The 26,895-nt window shown below is 42.4% G+C and overlaps 1 protein-coding gene across 1 annotated transcript in view; it reads left to right on the top strand.

The window, feature by feature from the left end:
- Positions 1-5,676: 5,676 nt before the first annotated feature.
- LOC115101574 (potassium voltage-gated channel subfamily H member 2-like) overlaps positions 5,677-26,895 on the top strand; it is a 36,594-nt gene continuing 15,375 nt past the window's right edge. Inside the window, exon 1 of the mRNA XM_065005711.1 lies at positions 5,677-6,470. Coding sequence (XP_064861783.1) covers positions 6,354-6,470 — 117 coding nt within the window. The 5' untranslated portion in view covers positions 5,677-6,353. The remainder of the gene's footprint in view (positions 6,471-26,895) is intronic.

The following is a 26,895-nucleotide window of genomic DNA, read 5'->3' as shown; positions in this document are numbered from 1 at the left end:
ATGCAGGCTGTGGGTGATTAAAAATTCCAACTGCTGAATATCCTAACTCTGGCTGGATTCCAATAGGAATTACACTTTGCAAAACAACATAATGTGACTTGCAGGCGTGCACAGTACTCCATTCAGAGTTACTGTGAGTCACCTATCTGTCTGGTGTTCACGGATTGTTCTGCCAACTTCAGTAAGTCTTAAGTACACAACTCCTCTACGGTTGAAGAAACTTATAAAAGGACTTAGCAAACTAAAATGGAAACCTCCAGGTTTTCAGAGATGTTGAGCAGGGCTTTAGCAGGACAGTAGTTCACATTTACCTCACGCTCATTAATCATATGTTTTACTGTACTATATAAAAGACACAAGCACAGTGTTGGCTGGAGTAGAATACACTTAGTCTCAAAATATAGTACATCTATTATAGGCAGTTAAACACGGCCAGTAAAACTATGCCGGTGACACTGTTGCATAGACTCAAAAACACAGGGAATCCCTCCCTATTGCCTCATAGTTTCACTTACTATAACAGTGCTTCCATTACACCGACAGTGAGATAGATCTAGCTTACCTATGCAGGCGGTACTCAATGAATTGTTAGCATAATTTGCTAACCAAGCCCTCCTCTCCCATATATATTCAGTGGAGCTTATTATCCCAGTGAGGCAGAACAGAACAGCGTGGCTGGAGTTACAAGTCAGTGAGACAGTCCAGTGTCATACAGATAAGTAATACTGTACTGCAGGAAGGGCCGGAGCAGACAAATCAATCTGTGTGCTGAAGGCTTGTTTACTACTACAAAGCTTAAATAGGTTTAGGGACATCTGGTGTATGCATGCATAGTATTTATTTACAACCTTTACAGTGCACAGCGATTCTCTGGTGTGTTACTGCGGATGGGGATAGATTTACTGGTTAAGAGACACTATAACGATGCAAATATTAGCTTTGCTTGATGAAAACTCAATGCAATAATCAAAATAATATCAAAAAAAGCCTTGTGACTTTTGCTGATTGGCTTGTTTGTGTGTGGGAGGTGTTTTGGGGTACTATGTCATGTACAGTAACAGACAACCTTGCCTTCTCTTCCAGTGCCCCCCAAGGATGTAATATTTTACTTAGGGCAAATGGTCAGATGTATATGAATGCAGGTAGTGGATGGAGGGTACACATACGGTACATATGACATGTAGTTGATTCTCCTTTGGAGCATTTTGATAACATCATCGGTTTCCTGGGACGGGTCATTGAATGACTTTATACTATCAACAAATAATACATAGCATAGGTAGTACTGTACCAAACAACAACACCTCAGTTTATTTACATGACATACATTCTCTTTTAATGCCACCTCAGTACTGTAGGTGTATTCTGAGAAAATCCCATTTTGAATGTGATGTACAGTACAGTATCCTACACCATCGTATGTTCTGTCCCTGACATGTGTGCAGTGTTGACAGGAAGATTGAGTCACAGACAATAATGATGTTGTTGTTGTTATGGAAAATTCATCTGAAGTGATTGCCTCTGCTATTCTGGGGTTTAATTAAAAGCTACAAATGGAAGCTCAATGCTTCACTGTCCTGGACTAAGGCCAAAAAGGTAATATACATAATGTACATAAAGACCTTTAATATAAAGTAGCATGTCATTATGCCACTTCCGCATAAGCCAGATAAAAATTAAACACTTTTATTGAGATGACCTTTAAACAGGCAGAAAACCACTGAATAGAATACCTCACATGCCTATTGGAAACAGCTGCCACTGTTATGACACCCTCTGTGATGCTGCCTAGCCGTAGCTTGGTCTGTCCCTGGAGCCTTGGCTTTCTCTGAACAATAGGGAAGCTGTAACATGTATTTACTATAATGTCATACATGCATGGCTTAAATATATTGTATGTATCTATATATACACACAGGAATGTATGTGAAGTCTATCTGATTGAGGAAATCCTTGCAGAGAATCACAACGGCAACATAGATTCAGAAGTCATCATAAAAGTAACTATTTGGCCACCACCACCACCACTCACTCTTGTCATGTGGACTGTTGTTCCCTTAGCTACAAGCCCGAGCACAAGATAAGAGATAGATAATGGCCCTTCTGGGAAAACTTCTTGTGCCTGTGAAGTTATAGAACAATGGGTAACCTTCACACACAGTATGCCCACTGAGTTGGAGGGACTGAGTGTGTGTTTCAGTGACATTGTTAACTCTGCAGATATAGCTGATGCAGAAAACCCATAGAACCTGAGATGAGATTGTAGATGGTTGTAACTCCAGGGTGTCCCTGATAAAGCATATCCTAGAGGAGAATTGCCATCAAGGAGAGGAATATACCCTGCTGAGATGCAAGTGAACTGTTATTTCTGTGCACTGAGCCATTGCATAGCAGCTGGATGCCTATTGCTGTTGAAAAAAGAATTGGAGGGAAATGTGTCATTCTTTCCATTGCAATAACTTGTGTTCTTTTTATGGACTGTGTCAAACATGCAGACTCTCACATACTTATGGGAAACTCCTTTGTTTTTACAAGCCCTATCAAGCATCAAATGACACATCAGTATAAGCCCTATACTCACCACCCACATACACAAAATCAGAATGTGTAGACAGTTATATCATCCATGCGACGACCCATAGGCTTTACAAACAAACCCTGCTTGAGGGAAAACACCCACCCAGACAGCCCACATAGCTAACGGCTTTCTTTTTTTATGGAAAATATCTCCCCACACACATTTTATTTCTAAACCCAGGTCAATTTGATCATGTTAGATTATGTATCTACGCGAGTGAGTCACTCAGGTAATAGTTAGTTTTAGCAAGCAGAAGCAGAATTCAGAGTATTGTGTACTGCAGACTCACTGCTGAACATCTGATATTTTACTGTAACACATTTAGCATGTAGGAGGATACAGCTTATCTTATCTCACAGTATTCTTTGTCTCTGTGAAAGTAAAGTTCTGATCTGGCAAAAAGTTCAGCTATGTGTCTCTTGTGGGCTTTTATTGTGATACATAGACAATAGTTGGTTTAATCATGAGCATTTTGTTGTATATTTTGTTTCATTTCAATTTCCTGACAGTACTACTCATTTTTGGTAACTCAGCACAATAGTTGACCACTAGTTCAAATGTCCAATACTTATGAGTAAAAGTTGGGTAATTGTTTTAAGACCGAGTCAATTTAGAGCTTACACCACTGTTGAAATACTGGCATAGTAGTTTAAACCATTCTCTCAAAAGCTTTGCCTTTGAATGGGAGGCTCAGCCCAAACCTTTCCATGTGTTTCATACCATTCCATTTACTCCATTCCAGCCATTATTATGAGCCGTCCAGCTCAGCTGCCTCTTGTGGCAGTGTCTAGTGAAAGTCTACCCACCCCTCTTCAGATTTTGCTGCCTTCAAATTTTATTTCAACATTTATTAAATTATATTTTTTTCTTACTGATGTACACAACCTAATCCACATTATCAGAGCGAAAGAAAAGTTATAGAACATTTTCCAAATGAATTAATTGATTTGTGTATGCATTCACACCCCAGAGTAAAAACTTGGTGGAAGCACCATAGGCAGCCATTACAGCTGGGTATAATTTTGAATGAGATTCTACCAACTTGGCCAACTCTTAGGGCAACATATATCCATTGTTTTTGTCAAAATTGCTCGAGCTCAGCAAATTTGGTTGGGAGTCACTGATGGAAAGCCAAATTCAAACCTTGTCTCTTGATTTTCATTTAGGATTGAGACTGGGCCATTCAGGAACACTCAACACCTATTGGAAAACCATTCTGGTGTGTCTTTGGCATTAACATTTGTGTAATTGCACAGCTTGAAAATAAAACTCTATCCCAGGGTTAGGTATTCAGAAGACAGAGGAAACCCTGCTTCAAACTTTTAATGGGGTTTGGTAATTTCATGTTGATTTTCATCATGACAAACTCCCCAGTCCCTGCCGGTAACATGATGCTGCCACCACAATACTTGAAAAATAAAGAGGGTTTCACTCCCCTGGGCAAGGTCATAAATAACAAAGCTCCCAGCCACACTATCTGGAAGACAGTAGAGGCTGGATTGATGGGTGGTGAGGCTGATGCAAGGTGAGCTCCTGGTTTATGGAAGGTCACACATGGTATGGGAATGTAATGAAGCATGGGCTCACCTTACACACCCACTGGATCTTCTTTCACTTTATCAACTGGATTGATTGTTTAATCCCAGCACTATACTTTCCAGCTGAGATTAATCTTAAATAAATGTCCCATAGACTGATTGCCATCTCAATACTTTGGCAAGCTGCTGTTTTTAACACAAGTGAGTCAGAAAATCTATGCGAATTGGAGAGAAAAGATGCTGCAAAGTGATGTTGATTGATTATCTATTTGTTGATTATATATATATATATATATATATATATATATATATATATTCCTATTCATGGAATACCAGCTGTCTGGAGTGTTTACAGACATATTTAATCTCTCCCTATCCCAGTCTCTCAGCCCAAGGAGGAAGACTTAAGGCGTCAGCATTCTTCAGTTTGGCTGGCGCCTCACCAAACTCGGCTAGCCGAACGGACCTTCGCCAGAAAAAGTGACAATATTACTGTTTGTCCATTTTGAGACACAGTAGCCAGTATACACTTCCTCAAAATACTCTGAATTAATCTATGATAACTAAAGAAATCTGTCATTCATTTTGACATTTTTGCCAAAGAGATCTTCGCCGCACAATATTACATCCAAGATGTTTGGTGCAGTATTTTTCAAGGAAAAAATGTGCATGAAAACAAGTCATCTCTCATTGAATGACAACAAAGACTTGATTGAAGAATCTCGACTGTTGACCAATCACCGACGGGGTGTAGACTTCGGCTCCGAACTTCGGCCTGCCTCCAGATTTTTTTAGCTTGCCCGAACAGCCCAAAAAAACATCCCAAAGTCCAAAACTTCACAAAATGTCATCATAACATATGCACGAACTCTACCAAACTGTTTCGGCTGGGAAGCATGCGGATGCCTTTAGTGGTATGTAAAGGAAAGGTTCGGTTTTGTCAGCATCAATAAAAGATTAGATTGGTAGAGTAACTATGTGTGCCCAAGGTCATGCCTAAGTTAGCCAAGATGTTGCAAATAATATTGGTTTAGATACTGTTGAGAAGGTGAACAAATCTCCAGTCTACAGTCTCTGGTGTCTCTGAGGCAAAAATATATTATATTATTTAACATACAACATCCTATGCAAATCAGCTTAGACTGTTAACCACATGTTAGCAGCTGGAGGGTTAATGGGCCAGTGCAGTGAAAAGCTAGCTACTAGGTATCAGAGGCAGAAGTATCACCGCTGTGGTTCAACCACAAGGCGATGCAAAATATCTTATATTTTAAAACCCTAACACTGTTTACATTAATTTATTTTAAGCGCATTAACAAATGAAATGCAATATGTAGCTGGTGTGACTAAGGGGGAGAGGGAGGGAAAGAAGGAGAGACGGGGGGGGGGGGGGGAGAAGGTTTATGGAAGTCTGTTGGTGTTTATTTGGGGAAAGGGGAAATCAATCAAGTCCTGCAGCTGGCCTGGTGATGGACTGAAGAGGTGGAAATTAGGAGAGGGGAGGAGGAGGAGGAGACAGAGCCAGCTGCAATTACAGCTGATCCTGAGTGGTACAGCGCTTTTACAGAGGCGAGAAAAATAGGAGGGGAAAGAGAGAGAGGGAGAGGGAGAGAAAAAGACAAGAGGTTGGGGAGAGAGATGGAGGGAAGGGTGAGTGGCACCTCTCAGATACAGCGAAGCAACTAAAAAGTAGAGCGAAGACTCTACTCCGAGAGTGAGAGAGAAAGGGAGAGCAAGGGAGAGCGAGGGAGAGAAAGAAAGAGGGAGAGCTCTCGGTCTCTGGACATGACATAATTGATACTCATACTGCACAAGGGAGAATAGGAGGCGGTAGAGTGAAAAGAGAATGGGAGAAGACCATGAAGATGATGAAGTGACAACAATTCTCATTAGGTGGAACAGCACCGGAGCACCTCTTCTCCTGGGGACGTGTCAGATCATTAAGACAAGGAACATTAGCAGGAGAAAAAAGGGGACTTTGGTTCAAGACCTAAAGTGAAGTTGATGACAGGACAAATAACACAGATGGACCATTCACTTTGTTTATCTCTCTTTGGACTCAGATTGACGGAACCCTAAACAGCCCTGTGTAGATTCACAGCACAGAGAAGCACATAGCCTGTGAGTGTGAGCTCACCCAGAGGAGGGAACGGGGTTGTGAGATTGGGGAGATGAGTCTGGGAGGATAACAAGCAGCTGTGTGGAGGAAAGAGCGGGCAGAGGAGGGCAGATCCACCATGTCCCTCAGTGGAAGGGGCAGTATATCCCAGGATGGGGGGCCAGTGGCCAGCAACGAGCGCCGGAACACACGAGTGAAGAGGGCTGTCCGCATCTCCAGCATCGTTGCTCAGGAGGTGAGTAGCCGGACTCTGACCTGGCTGTGAGACTGCATGGGACCACGGGCACTATTGGGAGAGAACAAGGACATTCAAATACATCCTAACTTTCAGTGGCTTTTCTATTTTAACATTTGGTCTGTCAGGGATTAGTGTTCAGTTAAACAGAGGCACATTAATTGCTGTTGAAGGGGTATCACAACTATTATTTTGCTATGTGCATCAGCCTATTTTATCTTTGTATTACCTTAATAGTGTATACTCTCTTATTCTACTGTACAGGGTGCTTGAACAGTTTATGTCATACTTAAGGCATATTCAAAGAAGATGCATATGGTTCCAGACAGTGTACATCAGTATAAAGCCTATTCAGTGTGCTTCAGTCTGTGGAGGTTAGATTCAATACAGACAGGTTGTGGCGTTCCTTGGTGTGTCTTACTGGAATTAAAAACATTTTGTGTTGGGGCCTCCCGAGTGGCACAGTGGTCTAAGACACTGCATCGCAGTGCTAGCTGTGCCACTAGAGATTCTGGGTTTGAGTCCAGGCTCTGTTGTAGCTGGCTGTGACCGGGAGACCCATGGGGTAGAAAAAACATTTTTGATCCATGAGTATCTCTACTTGTGATAGGATTATTGGTCATAAGCTGTATTTACCTGTACAAATGCCAACAAACAGTTACCCAGGGCTATACTACAGTGTGTGTGTGTGTGTGTGTGTGTGTGTGTGCCCATGCATGCATGTGTTTATGTGTTTGAGCAGGTACATAAGTACATTATTTGCTTGTTTGCATGCCTGTTTTATGTAATATTATATTCTAATGTCATCAGTACATTAATATAGTAAGCTACATGGTCTGTTATTCTAACCCCAGTCTGTTACACTAACCTCAGTTAGTGTTATGCTACATCCTGTTGTGACTACCATTCTCACTGTTATTTTTGAATAAAAGCCACTCAACAAACAATGACAATCAACTTAAGGGGCTTGTTCTAAATGAGTAAGTATTTCAGTGTTGGTCTACACCAGTGGAGGCTGGTGGGAGGAGCTATAGTAGGCTTTCCTCTTATAGCTCCTCCCACCAGCCTCCACTGGTCTACACCTGTTGTTTACGAAGCATGTGACAAATAGAAATTGATTCACATAATGGTTAATGTAGTTCCTCTCAGAGATGCCAGTGTCACTTGCGTAGCACACACCTTGCTCCCCTCAAAAAATGTCATTTTAATTTATTTATTTTTTGGGGGGGGATTGGTCCCCCCCCGGACATCGGCCCCCCATATAGCATATGAAAACATCAATAGCCATGAATTAAATGTTTAGAATTACAGAATATTAACTTCAAAACTACAAAATGTATCTCAGCCTCATGGCAAATATGTGTACATTTAAGGGAATTTTATAAGGGAAAATATTTATTTTGGGAACTATCAAAATACGTTTAATATTATGCCTAGAAATGAGCTTGTCCAGAGCAAAGGATCCCAACTAAAACTAAAAAAAAAAGTGTTTTTATTATTTAAAGGTCAATAATGGATATTAACTGAAAAAGTATCTTGGACATGCCGAGAGAGTTTCGGATTGATCTGCCAAGCTTCTGTCTATTTGAGCTGGTCAGTATGTGTAGGTAATCCTGTCTAACGCAGCTTTTTTTAAAATATATATTGCGTAGTAGAACTGCATAAGTATTGCTCTCCACTTTCTGGAGAACCGAGTTTTGAAATCAGTGGAATTAGAGTATGATAGCTAAGGACACCTGTCTCCGGATTACATCTTCAAATGAAGGGCAACCATGGCATCCATGACAGAGAGGGAGAAGCGTCCATCCATATATAAAGGTAAGAGAGTCTAGCTAGCTACATTTTCCGATATTACACTTTTCTAATTTTGTCAAAAAGTAGCTAGCTTGCCTACTTTAGCTGGCTGGCTCACTAGCTAATGTTACGTGTATGATATGTGTAGTAATATTATTCGTATCTCAGAGCCATTTGCTTTGCTAGTTATAGCCTAATGTTAGCTAGCATTCCCAAAATAAATTGTTGCCATCAGCACAATTGCAGTCACCAACACCCTGGATTACATAAAAACAGCCTAACCAGCTTTGCTATGGCGAGTAAAATGGTCAGTGAGCTTTTCTCTCATTTGTGTCTGGAAGTAGCTAGCAAGCTAGCCAACGTTAGCCAGTTAGCTTGAGTGCTGACTGCTGTTAGGACAGAACGCTCGGATCAACCCTTAAAGAGATGGGTGGGGCTAAAGCTTAAGAGGGTGTGACCGATGCTGAATGGGTGTAGACAAAGAAGAGCTCTCCAATTGGTGTACCAAAACAATCAAAGCCCTTTTTCTTAAAAGTGAGGTTACAAGTTTATCAACTTTCAAAGCAGAATTACTTTCCCATTGTTCCTCAACTGTAGTGTATGATATACCATTTTCTAGCTCGGAGTCTCTACTTTTATCCAATGTAAAAATAACCATTTAAAATGTTGCTGCATAAAACCGAATCGAACCGGTAGGTCACATATGGTTCTCTCTGCCCCATTAAAAAAAAATAACAATTAAACAAGTAGTGGCCTTGGACCTTGCGGTGGGCCCTGCAAAACTGTGTGACCATCAGAGGATTAGGGGGAAGTTGCACTTGTATGCTTTTCTAGGGTAACTTTAGCCTTTTCCACTAAATGGTTAAGGTTTGGATTGGGGGGGAGAAGCTGATCCTAGATCTGTATCTAAGAGAAACTTCACCCTGGGGTGGACATGGGGTGGAATCTGATGTTGTAAACAGATAACTCATAGCACTACATCATGCTGGAATTGAGTCATGAGTCGGCGAGAGACAGTGTTTAGTTTTATCCTCGACAAGTCATTAATCCATCCATAGTGTTAACAGAAACAAGACAAGCATTTTGCTGTAAAGCTTGGTGAATTGAAAATAAATCCAGCAATGGCTCACACAGGTGAATGTCCACCTACTGTCCAAAAAAAGAGAGAAATGGTTCTTATGAGACTAGTTATAGTAATGGTTCATCATAGTCATCTACGTACTTGGAGACACAGATGAGTTATAGTGTGGATAACCAAAGACTGCTACATTACCAAGTATATGTAGCACAGAGTGCACAGTAGGGGAGTTTCTCCGGTCAAGGAACCAACATACATCTTGGCAAAACAGTGCCCTTGAACACCATACTCAGTCAGTAAAGCACAACGCAACTCATGCCCAGGCAGCCAGGCAAACGGAATCCCATGTCCCAGGGGCCCTTGTGCAGGAAGATTTATTGCAGACTGGATAAGTGGGCCTCCCCTGTGCTGTGCACTTGTTACTGTGACTAGAAGTTTCTACCACAAAAGGACATGTCCTACAATCGTAGAAAAAAGGTTTCCAAAGGGGTTATCTGGCTGTACCCACAGGAGAACCCTTTTTAGTTCAATGTAGAACCCTCTGTGGAAAGGGTTCTACCTGTAACCAAAAATGGTTCTTCAAAGAGTTCTCCTATGAAGACAGCCGAAGAGCCCTTTTAGGTTCTAGATATCACCTTTTTATTTTAAGAGTGTATTTAAGAGAAATAGAGGTTTGGATGTTGGAAGTGTTCTCTCTTTTACAATACCCTGTTCATTGTCTACTGTATGTCGGTGATACACTGCAAAGGTATGTCAATCCCCTGACACAGGGAATAATATAATTTTGTAAGTATATTGTCTTACATACTGTAGGGGAGAACCAGGACAAAAATAAAGTAACACTTTGTTTTTTTCCTAATTACTCAGAGATCAATAGAGCTGGAGACTCCATATTTTTTATATACAGTACCAGTCAAAAGTTTGTACACACCTACTCATTCAAGAGTTTTTCTTTATTTTTACTATTTTCTACATTGTAGAATAATAGGGAAGACATCAAAACTATAGTAACCAAAAAATGTTAAACAAATCCAAATATATTTTAGATTCTTCAAAGTAGCCACCCTTTCCCTTGATGACAGCTTTGCACGCTCTTTGCATTCTCTCAACCAGCTTCACCTGGAATGCTTTTCCAACAGTCTTGGAGTTCCCACATATGCTGAGCACTTGTTGGTTGCTTTTCCTTCACTCTGCGGTCGAACTCATCCCAAATCATCTCAATTGAGTTGATGTCGGGTGATTGTGGAGGCCAGGTCATCCGATGCAGCACTCCATCACTCTCCTTATTGGTCAAACAGCCCTTACACAGCATGGTGGTGTGTTGGTTTATTGTCCTGTTGAAAAACTAATTATATTCCAACTAAGAGCAAACCAGATGGGATGGCGTATCGCTGTAGAATGCTGTGGTAGCCATGCTGGTTAAGTGTGCCTTGAATTCTAAATAGAATCACTGAGTGTCACCAGCAAAGCACCATCACACCTCCCCCTCCATGGTGGGAGCCACACATGCAGGGATCATCTGTTCACCTACACTCTCACAAAGACATGGCGGTTGGAACCAAAAATCTCAAATTTGGACTCATCAAACCAAAGGACAGATTTCCACCAGTCTAATGTCCATTGCTTGTATTTATTGGCCCAAGCAAGTCTCTTCTTCTTATTGGTGTCCTTTAATAGTGGTTTCTTTTCAGCAATTCGACCATGAAGGTCTCCTCTGAACAGTTGATGTTGAAATGTGTCTGTTACTTGAACTCTGTGAAGTATTTATTTGGGCTGCAATCTGAGGTGCAGTTAACTCTAATGAACGTATCTTCTGCAGCAGAGGTAACTGGCTCTCTGTCTTCCTTTCCTGTGGAGGTCCTCATGAGAGCCAGTTTCATCATAGCGCTTGATGGTTTTTGCGACGGCCCTTGAAGAAACTTTAAAAGTTCTTGAAATGTTCCGTTTTGACTTACCTTCATGTCTTAAAGTAAGGATGGACTGTAATTTCTCTTTGCTTATTTGAGGTGTTCCTGCCATAATATGGACTTCGTCTTTTACCAAATAGGGCTATCTTCTGTATACCAGCCCTACCTTGTTACAGCACAACTGATTGTCTCAAACGCATTAAGATGTAAAGAAATTCCACAAATTAACTTTTAACAAGGCACACCTGTTAATTGAAATGCATTCCAGGTGACTTCCTCCTGAGGCTGGTCGAGAGAATGCCAAGAGTGTGCAAAGCTGTCATCAAGGCAAAGGGTGGCTACTTTGAAGAATCTCAAATATAAAGTATATATATGTATATTTGTTTAACACTTATTTGGTTACTACATGATTCCATATTTGTTATTTCATAGTTTTGTTGTCTTCACTATAATTCTACAACGTAGGTGTGTCCAAACTTTTGACTGGTACTGTATATATGTCATTTTCCATTAGCAACTGTAATTTCATTTATAGGGTAAATGAGTTGAAATGAAAGTGGAATTTCACCCTGGCTCTGCCATGGCATATAATTATTACAATGTTAGCATTACTTTTTTGTCATAAACATAATAATTATCCAAACTGCAAGCTAGAACTAGCACATTTTCAATTCACTGGTAGAATTGGGAAGTTTTCGACTTTCTGTGTGACTTCTGCTCATAGTGAACCACAAAGTCCGACATTCATAGCGAATGCAGATACGGTCCGCTAAAGTAGATGATGGCAACGTGGATGAAGGCAATGGTGATGATGGCATTGTGTACTTTGAGTGAACAACACACAGCAATCAATACAATTAGTGGGGTGGTTAAATTGTGTATTTTGTTGTAGATAGTACCAAGATGTCCTACCAAGCTGACAGCTAATATTTACAGTAAGCATGGCATAAACATGAATTAGGTAGTGTTTGTATGGGTTGTGTTATGGTGTTAGAGGTAGCCACAGAGTACCTTCCTTCCAGACCATGTAATCAATTTAGTCTACCCCTCTTCTCTTTGTAAAACTCAGGTTATCTGGAGTCATTCCAGTGACAGTGCCCTGCTGAAAAATACCCCAAAGTGGCGGCATTTTGGGTACACAAGCATGAGGGAGGGGAAACCTTGTGGTTATGAAGCACAACAAGATTGTGGGACAGAAACCAGCAAGGGACACTGAAAGGTATAAAATAAAGACTACAACAGTAATGACACAATCACCTCATTCCTCTCTCTGCTGATTCTAAAAACACAATACAAAGACATGTCTACAAAAATCCCCTGCAAAGGTCTGCTATTGACAAGAATGATCTGTCAGTCAATGGGCTGGGGGAGGTTTACAGACAGTACTTTGAGATGAGGAAGGGGATTTTGGTAGTGCAGGGTTGTGCTTAGACAGTAAATGTATTGTTGTGTATGACAACAATTGAGAGATGCCATTTCTCCTCAATCTACCATACACGACAATTCATACTGTGTAAAAACTGCCCTGCTAACTATGTTGACTGATCTTTCCTCTCAAAATCAGCACCTATTGTCCCTAAACAATACGCTAGCCCAATACGCTAGCCGGTCCCATTCAGTTGACACCTTTACCAACAAAGGCGTGTTGCCCTACGTTCCTTCCACAAAACATGTCAAATGCTAACACCACAACCATGTCTTTCCAGGAAATGTGCAAAACCAGCAAATGTTCTGCAACGGTTGGTGGTTAAGATGCCATACACCACTTTCCGCAGAACCTTACCCAGCTGGCCGTTCAGACAGGACAAGACCATTCGCCATAAGCACAGAGTCTCAGCTTCCCCAGCCCACCATGCCAAACACCATTGCCAGTGTACTGAAGCAGAATAAAGCCCAATTCTGATCTTTTTTTTAATACTATTTGGTTTTTTGACCAATCAGATCAGTTCTGAAAAAGATCTGATGTGATTAAGACCAATTGGTGCAATAAAGATCAGAATTGGTCTGCCTGTGTAAACGCAGCCAATGTGGCTCAGCATAAGACCATGTTGCACAAGGGTCTCCAACCCTGTTCCTGTAGAGCTACCCTCCTGTGGGTTTTCGCTCCAACCCCAGTTGTAACCAACCTGGTTCAGCTTATCAACTTATCAACTTACAGGAAGGTAGCTCTCCAGGAACAAAGTTGGAGAGCCCGGATGTAGAACCACTATAAAATAAATATGGATATTTTCTATCAATCTTTGAAATTTGTCTGCCTTTATGGATTCACAGAAGATATTTATAAGCTGTACAGATGCTAAACTTTCCGATATCCAAAGAATATTTGTCAAAATCTAAAATACAGGGAGTTAACACTGTTTAATGTTAACTGACGACATCTTGTCTATTTCAAGTCTTCTCTCATTGATCGAGAAAGGTGGGTGTCCACCACAAAGTGCTACATGTCATGATAACATAACTGTCTAGATCAATGGGAGAAGACTTGAAATAGACAAGATGGAGGCAAAAATGCATACACATTTGTTGGATTACTTCATGGGGCTCATGAGTCAACTGCTTGAAATCCAGCATAATGTCTAACCCCTCGAGAGGGATACAGTTCACGGGATACAGTTCTGCTACAATGACACATGCAGGCAAAGTAATTCTGTTTCTAGAAATAACTCCAGGAAGGTACCACACAGTATTGTCCAAGACAAAAATATTGAACTGTGCCAGCATAACATGAACATTAGGGTAGACTAGTTGAACATGCATGCATGTGGACAGGCACAGATATTACAACAATATCTAGCCTAATAATAGAAAGAAATATGGCATAACCCTCAACCTTTGCACAGTGACCAGACCGTACAAATGAGCCTAGGTAGGTAGGCAGACAGTGTCTATCTACAGCCATGTCTATCAGGCACGCTTAGGCAAATATTTGTAGTAAAACCAGCTTCAATTTTTGAGATTTGCAACAGTACATTTTTGTATTATTGTTTCTCCTCAAATGTTTGCTAGTAGACCTAGATAAGTTAGCTGGCTTGCTGGATATAAAATAATTGTTCTTTACATCTGTTTGGAATCCTATCTTGCATTATGCCTAGAATTTTGTGAAATGAAAATGCATCCATGGTCATGATCATAACCAATGTCAATCCTCACCAATCATGTTACACAGCTAGCTAGTAAAATGATTTACCGTTGCTGACATTACACGTTTGCTAAAAAGTTACAAATGTGAAGCGAGGTGCATAAGTTAGGAGTTGCCAGGCTAACTAGCCAGCCAACTCCAGTCATGCTAACATTTGGTGGTAAACCTAGCTTTAGGTGACTGGTTGTAACCTTGTAGCTTGCCATATCTATGACTAAAAATAGGTTTTACAATTGAGATACAAAAAGATCTCAGATTGTAAAACATTTTCTATTTTTTAGTCATAGATATGGCTACCAGTAGTTGTTTAGCTAACTTAGCTAGCGACCTAGCTAGGTAAGCAAACAGAACCATTATTTGATTTCCTCCCACTGTAACACAGTTTATGTTAGCCAGAAATACACAATATGGGTTTCAGTAGATAAACTAAAGTTAGCTAGCTAGGTGGCTTGCAGGAAAAATAACTTACTTAGCTAGGCACTGTAATTTTCATCTGCCCTCTTGGTGCTTGCATTGTCTGTGCGCTTCTAACATTAGCTAAATCCAACTCTTTGTTTCGAATCCTCTTCAGTCATTTCCAGTTGAAAAATATATAGTTAAATGTCACCATGTAGTTAATAGAACATTCTTCATCGTCAAATCTTTGTTGATGAGAGGAATCACTTGAAGCCATTGCTTCTGGTCAGTACTTTCAGTTTTGACAAAAGGATTGTGTTAGTGTCTGCCTCCTTTTTAAAAAAGCACTCAACACAAGTTGTAGTCTCAGAGACTGTAAAAAATGTGTCTACTTGTATATTTAGCAACGAACCTGCCGATAGGAACATTGCTGAAAGACATCCAATGGTGCTATCGAACAAGTACAACCATATCTGCACGCACAAAGATGTATAGTGCAATCAGTATAACATACAATCTTCACGAAATGCCACAAAGCAGATTTATTTATTTTTAGATCTTGCACCCCCTTATCAATACACCGGAAGCCATCATAGAGTGTATCATTCACCGCCCGAAACCCAAACCTGCCTTCCTCCTGGTTAATTATGTGTGAAACACATCTCACTGTCCTAGGAATACCTTGGACTCCCCAGGGTGAACTTCCCCTTTAAATAGACAGAGAACAGAACTACCATAACTTTACTTTTGTTAGTACAGGCGGGGCGGGGCGAGGCGGGAGTAACAGCTGGGGAGAAGTGTACAAAATCTGTCTTATTTCCATGTTTCTGGTTTGTAATGGTCGTTACTTTCAACAAATGTACTATCAAGTTTGTGTCGATTTCTGTTGATAACTCGTCAAAACATGGTTGACATGGGCTGTTTCTTTTGCAGGGAGGTTGTCCTCCACATTAGGAACTTGCTGACTTCATTACGTAATTCTAGTTTCTGTGTTATCTGAGAAAATGGCCGTGTTACTTTCACCCCATGTTGCTTTCGTCCCGGCTCTCCCCTAGTTAATGAGCAGTCTTTTATTGTCTCTGTATTTCTCTGATGTTTCAGTTGGTGTCCAACATTGGTCCATATCAGAAAGTTAGAGTGCAGATATTTAACTTTTATAGAACAGACTAGAACAACACCTCAGTCTGCCACATCTGTCACTCAAAAATCTGCTGATTCAGAGTGGCTAAATATGACTTTTTGTATTACTGTTATTGTTCACAATACTGCTGAATAAAACCAGACCTTTGGTCATAATGATATGGCACATCGTAAAGGAGAATGGGAGAAGATGTTTTCACAAGGGTAGCACAGTTCACGAGAACCCAAGTCAGGTTTTTGTTGAAATAGAATGTTGAAGTAGAATTTCAGTGGTCATCTGTATTAGGGTGCATCCCAAATGTCAACCTACTCATTTAGGGCACTAATGTGCACCCAGGGCCCATAAGGCTGTGGTCAAAAGTAGTGTACTATATAGGGGATAGGATTGCCATTTGGGACACAGACTTTGGATGCACATTAGGTCATGCATTGTTACAGCTGGGTGGACTAATCTAGAGTGTTGATTAGGTTAGAGGCTGATGAAGGCCCCATCCCTCTTGCTATTGGACGGCTTCTAAGGACTCTGAACTACTTCAAGGGGAGAGTCAGGGTTTGAGTCAGGAGATGATGAAGGACTCAGGGTGGATTCAGGACAGAGAGTGGAGGTGTCAGGGATCCTATTGGCTGGTGGTTCCATTCTCGGAAGCATCAGTCAGAATGACAAATCTCTGTAGAGATGCTGATTGAATCTCCCAAATCCCCAAAGTCGAAATAAACAGAGAAAGAAAAAATCATCAAAATCTAGAAAGAGCACTGGAGAGGTATAGCAAGATGCAGTCTGAACTGAAGAAGTTCATTTTCAATTTGCCATTGAGGACAGGAAATCAGATACGGAAAACCTATCCACTTTTTACTCAGTTGTGAATTGAGGAAACAAACATATGAGAAGAGGAAACTCAAGTTTCAAGTTTTATTAGTTGTACAGTATGAATGGGGTACACATGGTATACAGTGCATTCAGAAAGTATTCAGACCCCTTGACTTTTTATGCATTTTATTATGTTACAGCCTTATTCTAAAATAGTAAACCCCACAATGACAAAGTAAAAACAGGTTTTTAGATATGTTAGCAAATTTATAAAAAATAAAACACTGAAATATTACATTTACATAAGTATTCAGACCCTTTACTCAATACTTTGCTGAAACACCTCTTGCAGCGATTACAGCCTCAAGTCTTCTTGGGGATGACGCTACAAGCCTGGCACACCTGTATTTGAGGAGTTTTTCCCATTCTTCTTTCCCAGATACTCTCAAGCTCTGTCAGATTGGATGGGGAGTGTCGCTGCACAGCTATATTCAGGTCTCTCCAGAGATGTTCAATCGGGTCTAGGCTCTGGCTGTGCCACTCAAGGACATTCAGAGATTTGTACCGAAGCCACTCCCTCATTGTCTTTCCTGTGTGCTCAGGGTCATTGTCCTGTTGGAAGGTGAACCGTCGCCCCAGTCTGATGTCCTGAGTGCTCTGGAACAGGTTTTCATCAAGGATCTCTCTTTACTTTTCTTCGTTCATCTTTCCCTCAATCCTGACTAGTCTCCCAGTCCCTGCCGCTGAAAAACATCCCCACAGCATGATGCTGCCATAACCATGCTTCACCGTAGGTGTAGTGTCTTAGCTCTTATTACTTATTTATATAATAAGAAAGACTGAATACAAGAAATTGAACTGGAGCTTCACATTTACTAAAACGAGTTAGTACCAGAATAACATAGAACAACACTGCACATGACCAAGGGTGCTCCTTTAAAGGGGATATCAGTAATTAACAGAACATAACATTCCCTCTCTTATACAATCAGAGTTTATTTTACCAAACCACAACTGAAACATTTCCCAGAATTTGTTGTAGTTATTTTGCATCTTTTGATTTGAACTTGAACAGTTTGTTTTTGTTTGTTTATAAGTCCAGTCTGTTTGGTGGACGGTGCCTTCCTTCTGGGTAGCACCTAGGATTGTCTGGAGGCTCCTGAACATCCTCAGTGTGTGTCTGGTGGACGGTGCCTTCCTTCTGGGTAGCACCCTAGGATTTCTGGAGGCTCCTGAACATCCTCAGTGTGTGTCTGGTGGACGGTGCCTTCCTTCTGGGTAGCACCTAGGATTGTCTGGAGGCTCCTGAACATCCTCAGTGTGTGTCTGGTGGACGGTGCCTTCCTTCTGGGTAGCACCTAGGATTGTCTGGAGGCTCCTGAACATCCTCAGTGTGTGTCTGGTGGACGGTGCCTTCCTTCTGGGTAGCACCTAGGATTGTCTGGAGGCTCCTGAACATCCTCAGTGTGTGTCTGGTGGACGGTGCCTTCCTTCTGGGTAGCACCTAGGATTGTCTGGAGGCTCCTGAACATCCTCAGTGTGTGTCTGGTGGACGGTGCCTTCCTTCTGGGTAGCACCTAGGATTGTCTGGAGGCTCCTGAACATCCTCAGTGTGTGTCTGGTGGACGGTGCCTTCCTTCTGGGTAGCACCTAGGATTGTCTGGAGGCTCCTGAACATCCCCAGTGTGTGCTTGTTCCATTATAGCTTCTGCTATAGCAGCACCTTCATCAACACGTTCCCTTATTTCAGCCTGGGGTCTCTTTACTACCCCACTGTCCTCTACAGTTCCGTGTGTCACTCTCAGGTGCTCTCTGTGCCTGTTCTCTCTCGATTGTTGTGCTGTTTTCCTTGGAATGCATTTGGTTAATGTGACGCCACCACATTATGTCTGGGCTCACTTGAACCTGGTAAGTTCTGGGTCCCATTTGTGTATGTACGGTCCCTCTTGTCCTTTTCCCTCCCCTTCTGTTGTCTTGCACCGTCACTTCCTGTCCTCCCCGGCCACCGGGGAGCATCTTGGCTTGTTTGTTCAGCACTTCATTTGGCCAGTTTTGTTTGCAAAGTCCCTTCGTCTCGTTTTTCTGCACGTAGTCATTGCTTTAGGGTTTGCACAAAGCATTCTGCCAGCGCATTGGTGGCAGGGTTGTACGGAGCTGAGGTTGAGTGCTTGATTCCATTTACTGACATGAATCTTGTAAACTCGTCACTTACAAAAGCTTGCGCGTTGTCACTTACCAACTGCAGCGGCAATCTGAAGCATGCAAACATTGTTCTGAGACACTGTATTGTCTGAGCTGAGGTAGAGGAGTCAGTGCAAAACACCTCTGGCCATTTGGAATGGGCATCAACTATAAACAGAAACATGTTATTTTCAAAGAGACCAGCGTCGTCCACATTAATTCTCTACCATGGCTCTGCGGGCCATTCCCATGTTTGGTCTGGGACAGGAGCAGGCATGTGAAGGGTTTCCAAACATCTGCTACAGTTCTTCGCCATGTTTTCTATCTGTTGATCCAGACCCGGCCACCAGAAGTGGCTCCTTGCGAGCAGCTTCGTTTTGACAATTCCAACATGACCTTCATGTAAAACCTGATGTTGGCATTTCTGGGGTATCATGACTCTCATTCCCCACATCAAACATCCTTGGTACGTTGTCATTTCGTTTCTCTGCTGGAAACACGGAGTCAGCTCCTTTCTGCCAGCAGCTGGCCATCCTAACATGATGTAGGTGTACACTTTTGACAAGGTCACATCTTTCCTTGTATCCTGTTTGATAACTGTGCTTGTGCCTCGAGCTGAGCAGTATGGAAAATGTCCACTGCATCCACACTCCTTTGTCTTTCTCTTGCACACGGCAGTCTGGATAATCCATCTGCATTTGTGTGGATGGACGACGGCTTAAACTCAATGTCATACATATGACTGGCAAGGAACAAGGCGTATCGCTGTAACCTGGCTGCTGTCATTGCCGGAATGCCTTTCTTTGACTGAAGTTGGAAAGCAACGGCTGGTGATCCGTAACCAGTGTGAAACGCTTGCCATATAGGTATGCGTGAAATTTCTTGACGCCCCACACTAGTGCCAGTGCTTCTTTGTCGAAATGTGAGTAGTTTTTCTCTGCATCATTCAATGTTCGTGACGCAAATAAAACTGGCCTCTCTGACCCATCTTTCAGTGTGTGTGAAAGGACGGCCCCTAAGCCATAAGGGGACGCATCATAAGCCAACTTCACTGGCAGTTCAGGGTTGTAATGCATTAGGACCTGTTCAGATGTGATGAGCTGTTTTGCCTCAAGAAACGCATTTTCACACTGTTCTGTCCACCGCCATGTCCTATTCTTTTCCAGGAGCTGATTTTGAGGCTTGATTACTGCTGAAAGGTTTGGGAGGAATATTCTGTAGTAATTGATCAGTCCCGTAAAAGATCTCACTTCTGTGATATTTTGTGGTCGTGGTGCCTGTACCATTGCATCGATTTTGTCCTGTGTTTTGTGCAATCCCTTGCGGTCGATTTCATGTCCACAGAAGACAATCCTGTCTTTGAAGAACTCACACTTCTGTAAGTTTGCATGTAGACCATTCTCTTTCAGTCTTTTCAGGACCACTTCCAGGTTAGCCAGGTGCTCTTTGTCAGTGCGTCCTGTTATGATCATGTTATCCAGGATACACTGGGTGCCTGGGATTCCTTGAAAAATCTGGTCAATAGTTCGTTGCCAAATGGCTGATGCAATGCCAAAAATCAGGCGGTTATACCTGTATAGACCTTGTGTGTTTATTGTCAGGTAATCTTTGGAGCTCTCTTCAACCGGTAGCTGCAGGTAAGCCTGTTTCAGATCGATTTTACTGAAGTGTTTCCCACCAGCTAGTGCAGCAAAGATGTCATCCAGACATGGCAGGGGGTATTGGTCCACATGCAACATTGAATTCACAGCTACCTTGAAGTCCCCACACATTCCAACATACCTGTCTATCTTCACAATAGGAACTATGGGTGTGGCCCATTCGCTTCTGTCCACTTTTGTCAGGATCCCTGTATCCTGCAAGCGATCCATTTCCGCTTCCACCTTTGGTCTCAGAGAGTATAGTACAGATCTGGCTTTGCAGAATTGTGTCATCTCTTAGTTCAAGTTTTGCTGTGAAGCCTTTTACTGTTCCCATCTGATCACTGAAAACTGTGTATTATTTCTTCCGCAAGTGTTCCAGTGTTTGGTCTGTGCCTTTCTCTTTGGACTGGAACGTGTGGAGCATTTTCAAGTCACACCAGTTGAGCTTTATTTTTGAAAGCCATTCCCTGCCAAACAATGGGGGACCAGTTCCAGGCACCACATACAGCTGTAACTGCTGTGTTTGCTCCCCATAACTCACTCTGACCTGCAACGCCCCAATTGGGCTCAATCTCTCTCCTGAGTAGGTCTTCAGCAACACATGTGTTCTTCAGCTTGATATTCTTGAAGTGCTCATTGTAGAGAGTAGTGGAAATTATAGACACTGCAGATCCTGTGTCCAGCTCCATTTTGAGAGGTTTGCCTTCAATTTCTGGTGTCACCCATATTATGCTACTGCTGGGAGAAGTCACTGTGTTTAACTCCATTGTACCAATTCATCGTTCATCTGAATGAATCACTGCCACTGTTCTCTGCTAGTGCATTCACAGACCCTTTCGTTTTCTCAGTTTCCCCGTTGTGACTGAATTTTGCTCTGCATGCTCTTTGAATGTGCCCCCTTCTACAGCATGTGACAAATTTAGTCTTTAAAACGGCAGTCCTCTGCTCTGTAACCATCTCTGTCACACCTGTTGCCTTTTTCGGCCACACGTGGGCGCTGTCGGTTGCGTGAAAACTTGTGTAGGGAAGTTTGTGATTGGTCAGTATTTCTTTTACTTTGCAACTCAAATGCATCTTTAGTCGCGATTTCCATAGCCACGGCAATTTCAACAGCCTTTGCAAACGTGAGATCTGATTCTGTGAGCAAATGTTTTTGAATGTGTTCATGTTTCAGTCCACAATCAAATCTATCCCTTAATGTGTCATTTAGGTTCTCTCCAACTGGCAATGTTCAGACAGTTTCTTCAGCTCTGCTACATATGTACTAACACCCTCCCCCTCATTCTGATCTCTCTTGTGGAAACAAAAATGTTCCGCGATGAGGAGTGGTTTAGGTGATAGGTGATTTTGCAATATCTCCACAATCTCTGTGAATGTTTTATTGGAGGGCTTCAGAGGGGCAGTCAGATCTCTTAGCAAACTGTATGTTTTTGGGCCAATTAAACTCAACAACACTGGTACTCTCTTGTTATCAGCAATGTCATTTGCAATGAAGTACTGTTCCAGTCGTTCAATGTAAGTTGCCCAGTTCTCTTGCGTGTCATCAAACACATCTATTTTCCCGATGCTAGCCATTCTCTTTACCTCCGGCTCCACGGGTCTTTAATCTGCCGCCTCGTTGTTGTCAGCGCTCCCCTCGTCTTCACTGCTTGCTAGCTGTTGGCAATCGCATCTCTGCATGTCTGGCAGACATATCAGTGTGGATGACGGATCACCACCTCAAGCTGAACCTCGGCAAGACGGAGCTGCTCTTCCTCCCGGGGAAGGACTGCCCGTTCCATGATCTCGCCATCACGGTTGACAACTCCATCGTGTCCTCCTCCCAGAGCGCTAAGAACCTTGGCGTGATCCTGGACAACACCCTGTCGTTCTCAACTAACATCAAGGCGGTGGCCCGTTCCTGTAGGTTCATGCTCTACAACATCCGCAGAGTACGACCCTGCCTCACACAGGAAGCGGCGCAGGTCCTAATCCAGGCACTTGTCATCTCCCGTCTGGATTACTGCAACTCGCTGTTGGCTGGGCTCCCTGCCTGTGCCATTAAACCCCTACAACTCATCCAGAACGCCGCAGCCCGTCTGGTGTTCAACCTTCCCAAGTTCTCTCACGTCACCCCGCTCCTCCGCTCTCTCCACTGGCTTCCAGTTGAAGCTCGCATCCGCTACAAGACCATGGTGCTTGCCTACGGAGCTGTGAGGGGAACGGCACCTCAGTACCTCCAGGCTCTGATCAGGCCCTACACCCAAACAAGGGCACTGCGTTCATCCACCTCTGGCCTGCTCGCCTCCCTACCACTGAGGAAGTACAGTTCCCGCTCAGCCCAGTCAAAACTGTTCGCTGCTCTGGCCCCCCAATGGTGGAACAAACTCCCTCACGACGCCAGGACAGCGGAGTCAATCACCACCTTCCGGAGACACCTGAAACCCCACCTATTTAAGGAATACCTAGGATAGGATAAAGTAATCCTTCTCTCCCCCCTTAAAAGATTTAGATGCACTATTGTAAAGTGGCTGTTCCACTGGATGTCATAAGGTGAAAGCACCAATTTGTAAGTCGCTCTGGATAAGAGCGTCTGCTAAATGACTTAAATGTAATGACTTAAATGTCTGTTGTGCTACAGGGTCTAAATATTCCTCTTCCTACGAGCTCCATCTGCATTCGTGAAGCACACTGCAGGTAATCATCCTCGTCGCCATTGTAGTGTCTTAGCTCTTATTACTTATTTATACAATAAGAAAGACTCTGAATACAAGAAATTAAACTGAAGCTTCACATTTACTAAAACGAGTTAGTACCAGAATAACATAGAACAACACTGAGCATGACCAAGGGGGCTCCATTCTTAAAGGGGACATCAGTAATTAACAGAACATAACAGTAGGGATGGTATTGAGCGGTGCCAGGTTTCCTCCAGACATGACGCTTGGCATTCAGGCCAAAGAGTTCAATCTTGGTTTCATCAGATTAAATTGTATTAGTCACATGCGCCGAATACAACAGGTGTAGACCTTACAGTGCTTACTTACAAGCCCCTAACCAACAATGCAGTTTTAAAAAATACAGAAAAGATTAAGATATAAAAGTAAGTAATTAGAGAGCAGCAGTGAAATAACAACAGCGAGACTATATACGGGTGGTACCGATACAGAGTCAATGTGTGGGGGCACCGGTTATTTGAGGTAGTATGTACATGTAGGTAGAGACCAGAGAATCTTGTTTCTCATGGTCTGAGAGTCCTTTAGGTGCCTTTTGGCAAACTCCAAGCGGGCTGTCATGTGCCTTTTACTGAGAAGTGGCTTCCGTCTGGCCACTCTACCACAAAGGCCTGATTGGTGGAGTGTTGCAGAGATGGTTGTCCTTCTGGAAGGTTCTCCCATCTCCACAGAGGAACTCTGCAGCTCTGTCAGTGTGACCATCTGGTTCTTTGTCATCTCCCTGACCAAGGCCCTTCTCCCCCGATTGTTCAGTTTGGCCTGCGGCAAGCTCTAGGAAGAGTCGTGGTGGTTCCAAACATCTTCCATTTAAGAATGATGGAGGCCACTGTGTTCTTGGGGACCTTCAATTCTGCAGAAATGTTTCGGTACCTTTCCCCAGATCTGTGCCTCAACACCATTCTCTATTTGAGCTCTATGGACAATTCCTTCAACCTCATGGCTTGGTTTTCTCTCTGACATATTTACGTAAATAAGGTATTTTGGTTTTTATAAATGTGCAAACATAGCTAAAAACCTGTTTTTACTCTGTGTGTAGATTGATGAGGAAAACATTTTACTTAATCCAATTTAGTATAAGGCTGTAACATAACAATGTGGAAAAACTCGCTATTTCTTGCTCTCTTTCTCTCGGAGGCAGAAGCAGTCATAGCATTGCCATTCTGCTTCAAACCACAATGAAACTTAAAGTTAGAAACACATATGTGCACTTACTTGACATCCTGTAGCCTAATAAAGAATCAATTGTCCCAGTTCCAAAGCATTTAGCACATTTCCCAATTGCAGAGTTCCCTGGAGGACCCCAGGAGCTTTTGTTCTCCTTAGAATACACTTTGGAATATATTTGAAAAGATGCAAGAGGAGGGAGAGCTGAGTTCACCTGTGATGGAGGCCGTATGATGAGGGCGACAGGGAAAGCCCTACGGACTACGCTAGGGGGACACTGGAGTGAAACATATAACTGATCAACTAAGACTTGTTTTATGGAAAATCTGTGGATGAAGCTTTTCCTCACAATAACAATTGACATTGATATGGAGATGTGTCAATAGGTGTCAATGCGCATCATTTTGGTGACCTAGAAATTTCAATATGATCCAGTAATTCACAGTACCAGTCATGAAAGGATATGATTGAAGTGCCAGTTGTGTGAAGTTGTTTATGGTAATCCTAGCATAGATACAGGAATAGAAACATAAATTAAACATGGTCTTACTTACCAACTGGGATGTCGATAGCAAGACATTTAGTGCTGCTGTTATGCGTATTACTGTGGGTGAGGAAAATTGTATGTTCTGTGTTCAGCCCAAAATGTAATTTTGTATGATTGCTATCTATTTGCTGCCTTTTCCGGATCTGCTGTCATTTCTCATTCTGACTGGTACGTAATGAGAAGGATAAATATTCAAATATAACATAAGTTAATCATGTTTCTGACTTTTAGAGTCTTTATGTGTATGTACATTGTGTGAAGCAGTCTGTAGGGCTACAGTGGATGTTAAAGCCCCAATGCAGTCTTTTTAATTGTATTTTTAAAAGCATCACTGTATTCCTAATTCAGTAAATCACTGTGTGTTTATTTCATGAAAATGATATATTTGTAATCATTTATTTCCCTGTGCCTCCTTTACATTGGTATACTCAGTGTGTGTATACTGTATATATACACTACATGACCAAAAGTATGTGAACACCTGCTCTTCGAACAGCTCATTCCAAAATCATGGGCATGAATAGAGTTGGTCCCCCCCTTTGCTGCTATAATAGCCTGCACTCATCCCAAAGGTGTTCAATGGGGTTGAGGTCTGGGCTTTGTGCGGTCCAGTCAAGTTCTTACACACAGATCTTGACAAACCATTTCTGTATGGACCTCGCTTTGTGCACAGGGGAATTGTCATGCTGAAACAGGAAAGAGCCTTCCCCAAACTGTTGCCACAAATTTAGAATGTCATTGTGTGCTGTAGCGTTAAGATTTCCCTTCACTGGAACTAAGGGGCCTAGCCCAAACCATGAAAAACACCTCCAGACCATTATTCCTCCTCCACCACACTTTACAGTTGGCACTATGCATTGGGGCATGTAGCGTTCTCCTGGCATCCGCCAAACCCAGATTCATCCGTCAGACTGCCAGATGGTGAAGTGATTCATCACTCCAGACGAGTTTCCAGTGCTCTAGAGTCCAATGGCGGTGAGCTGTACACCACTCCAGCCATTGCTTGGCATTGCACATGGTGACCTTAGGTTTGTGTGCGGCTGCTCGGCCATATAAACCCATTTCGTGAAGTTCCCGACAAACAGTTATTGTGCTGACGTTGCTTCCAGATGCATTTTGGAACTCGGTAGTAATGCTGAAATGTGTCTTCCGCATGTAACCCAAACCCCTCTGAATCAGGACAGATGATTTGTATGCGCTACGCCCTTCAACACTCGGCGGTCCCGTTCTGTGAGCTTGTGTGGCCTATCACTTCGCTGCTGAGCCTTTGTTGCTCCTAGACATTTACACTTCACAGTGTCCCAGTTATTGTGACTGGGGCAGCTTTAGCAGGGCAGAAATTTGACAAACTGACTTGTTGGAAAGGTGGCATCCTATGATGGTGCCACATTTAAAGGCACGGAGCTCTTTAGTAAGGCTATTCTACTACCAATGTTTGTCTATGGAGATTTCATGGCTGTGGTCGATTTTATACACCTGTCATCAGTGGGTTTGACTGAAATAACCGAATCCACTCATTTGAAAGGATGTCCACATACAGTGCATTCGGGAAGTATTCAGACCCCTTCTCTTTTTCCACATTTTGTTACGTTATAGACTTATTCTAAAATAGATTAAATATTTTTTCCCCTCATCAATCTACACACAATACCACATAATGACACCGCGAAAGGTTTTCTTTTTTGCAAATGTACATAATAAAACAGGCATAAATACCTTTACATAAGTATTCAGACACTTTGCTATGAGACTGGCGAAGAAACTCCCCAAATACAGGTGTGCCAAGCTTGTAGCATCATACCCAAGAAAACCCAAGGCTATAATCGCTGCCAAAGGTGCTTCAACAAAGTACTGAGTAAAGGGTCTGAATACTTCTATATTTGTGATATTTATATTTATATATTATATATATTT

Source organism: Oncorhynchus nerka, linkage group LG20 (genome assembly GCF_034236695.1).
Source record: "Oncorhynchus nerka isolate Pitt River linkage group LG20, Oner_Uvic_2.0, whole genome shotgun sequence".
Classification (NCBI taxonomy): Eukaryota; Metazoa; Chordata; class Actinopteri; order Salmoniformes; family Salmonidae; genus Oncorhynchus; species Oncorhynchus nerka.
This window is presented reverse-complemented; position numbering and strand designations above follow the sequence as displayed.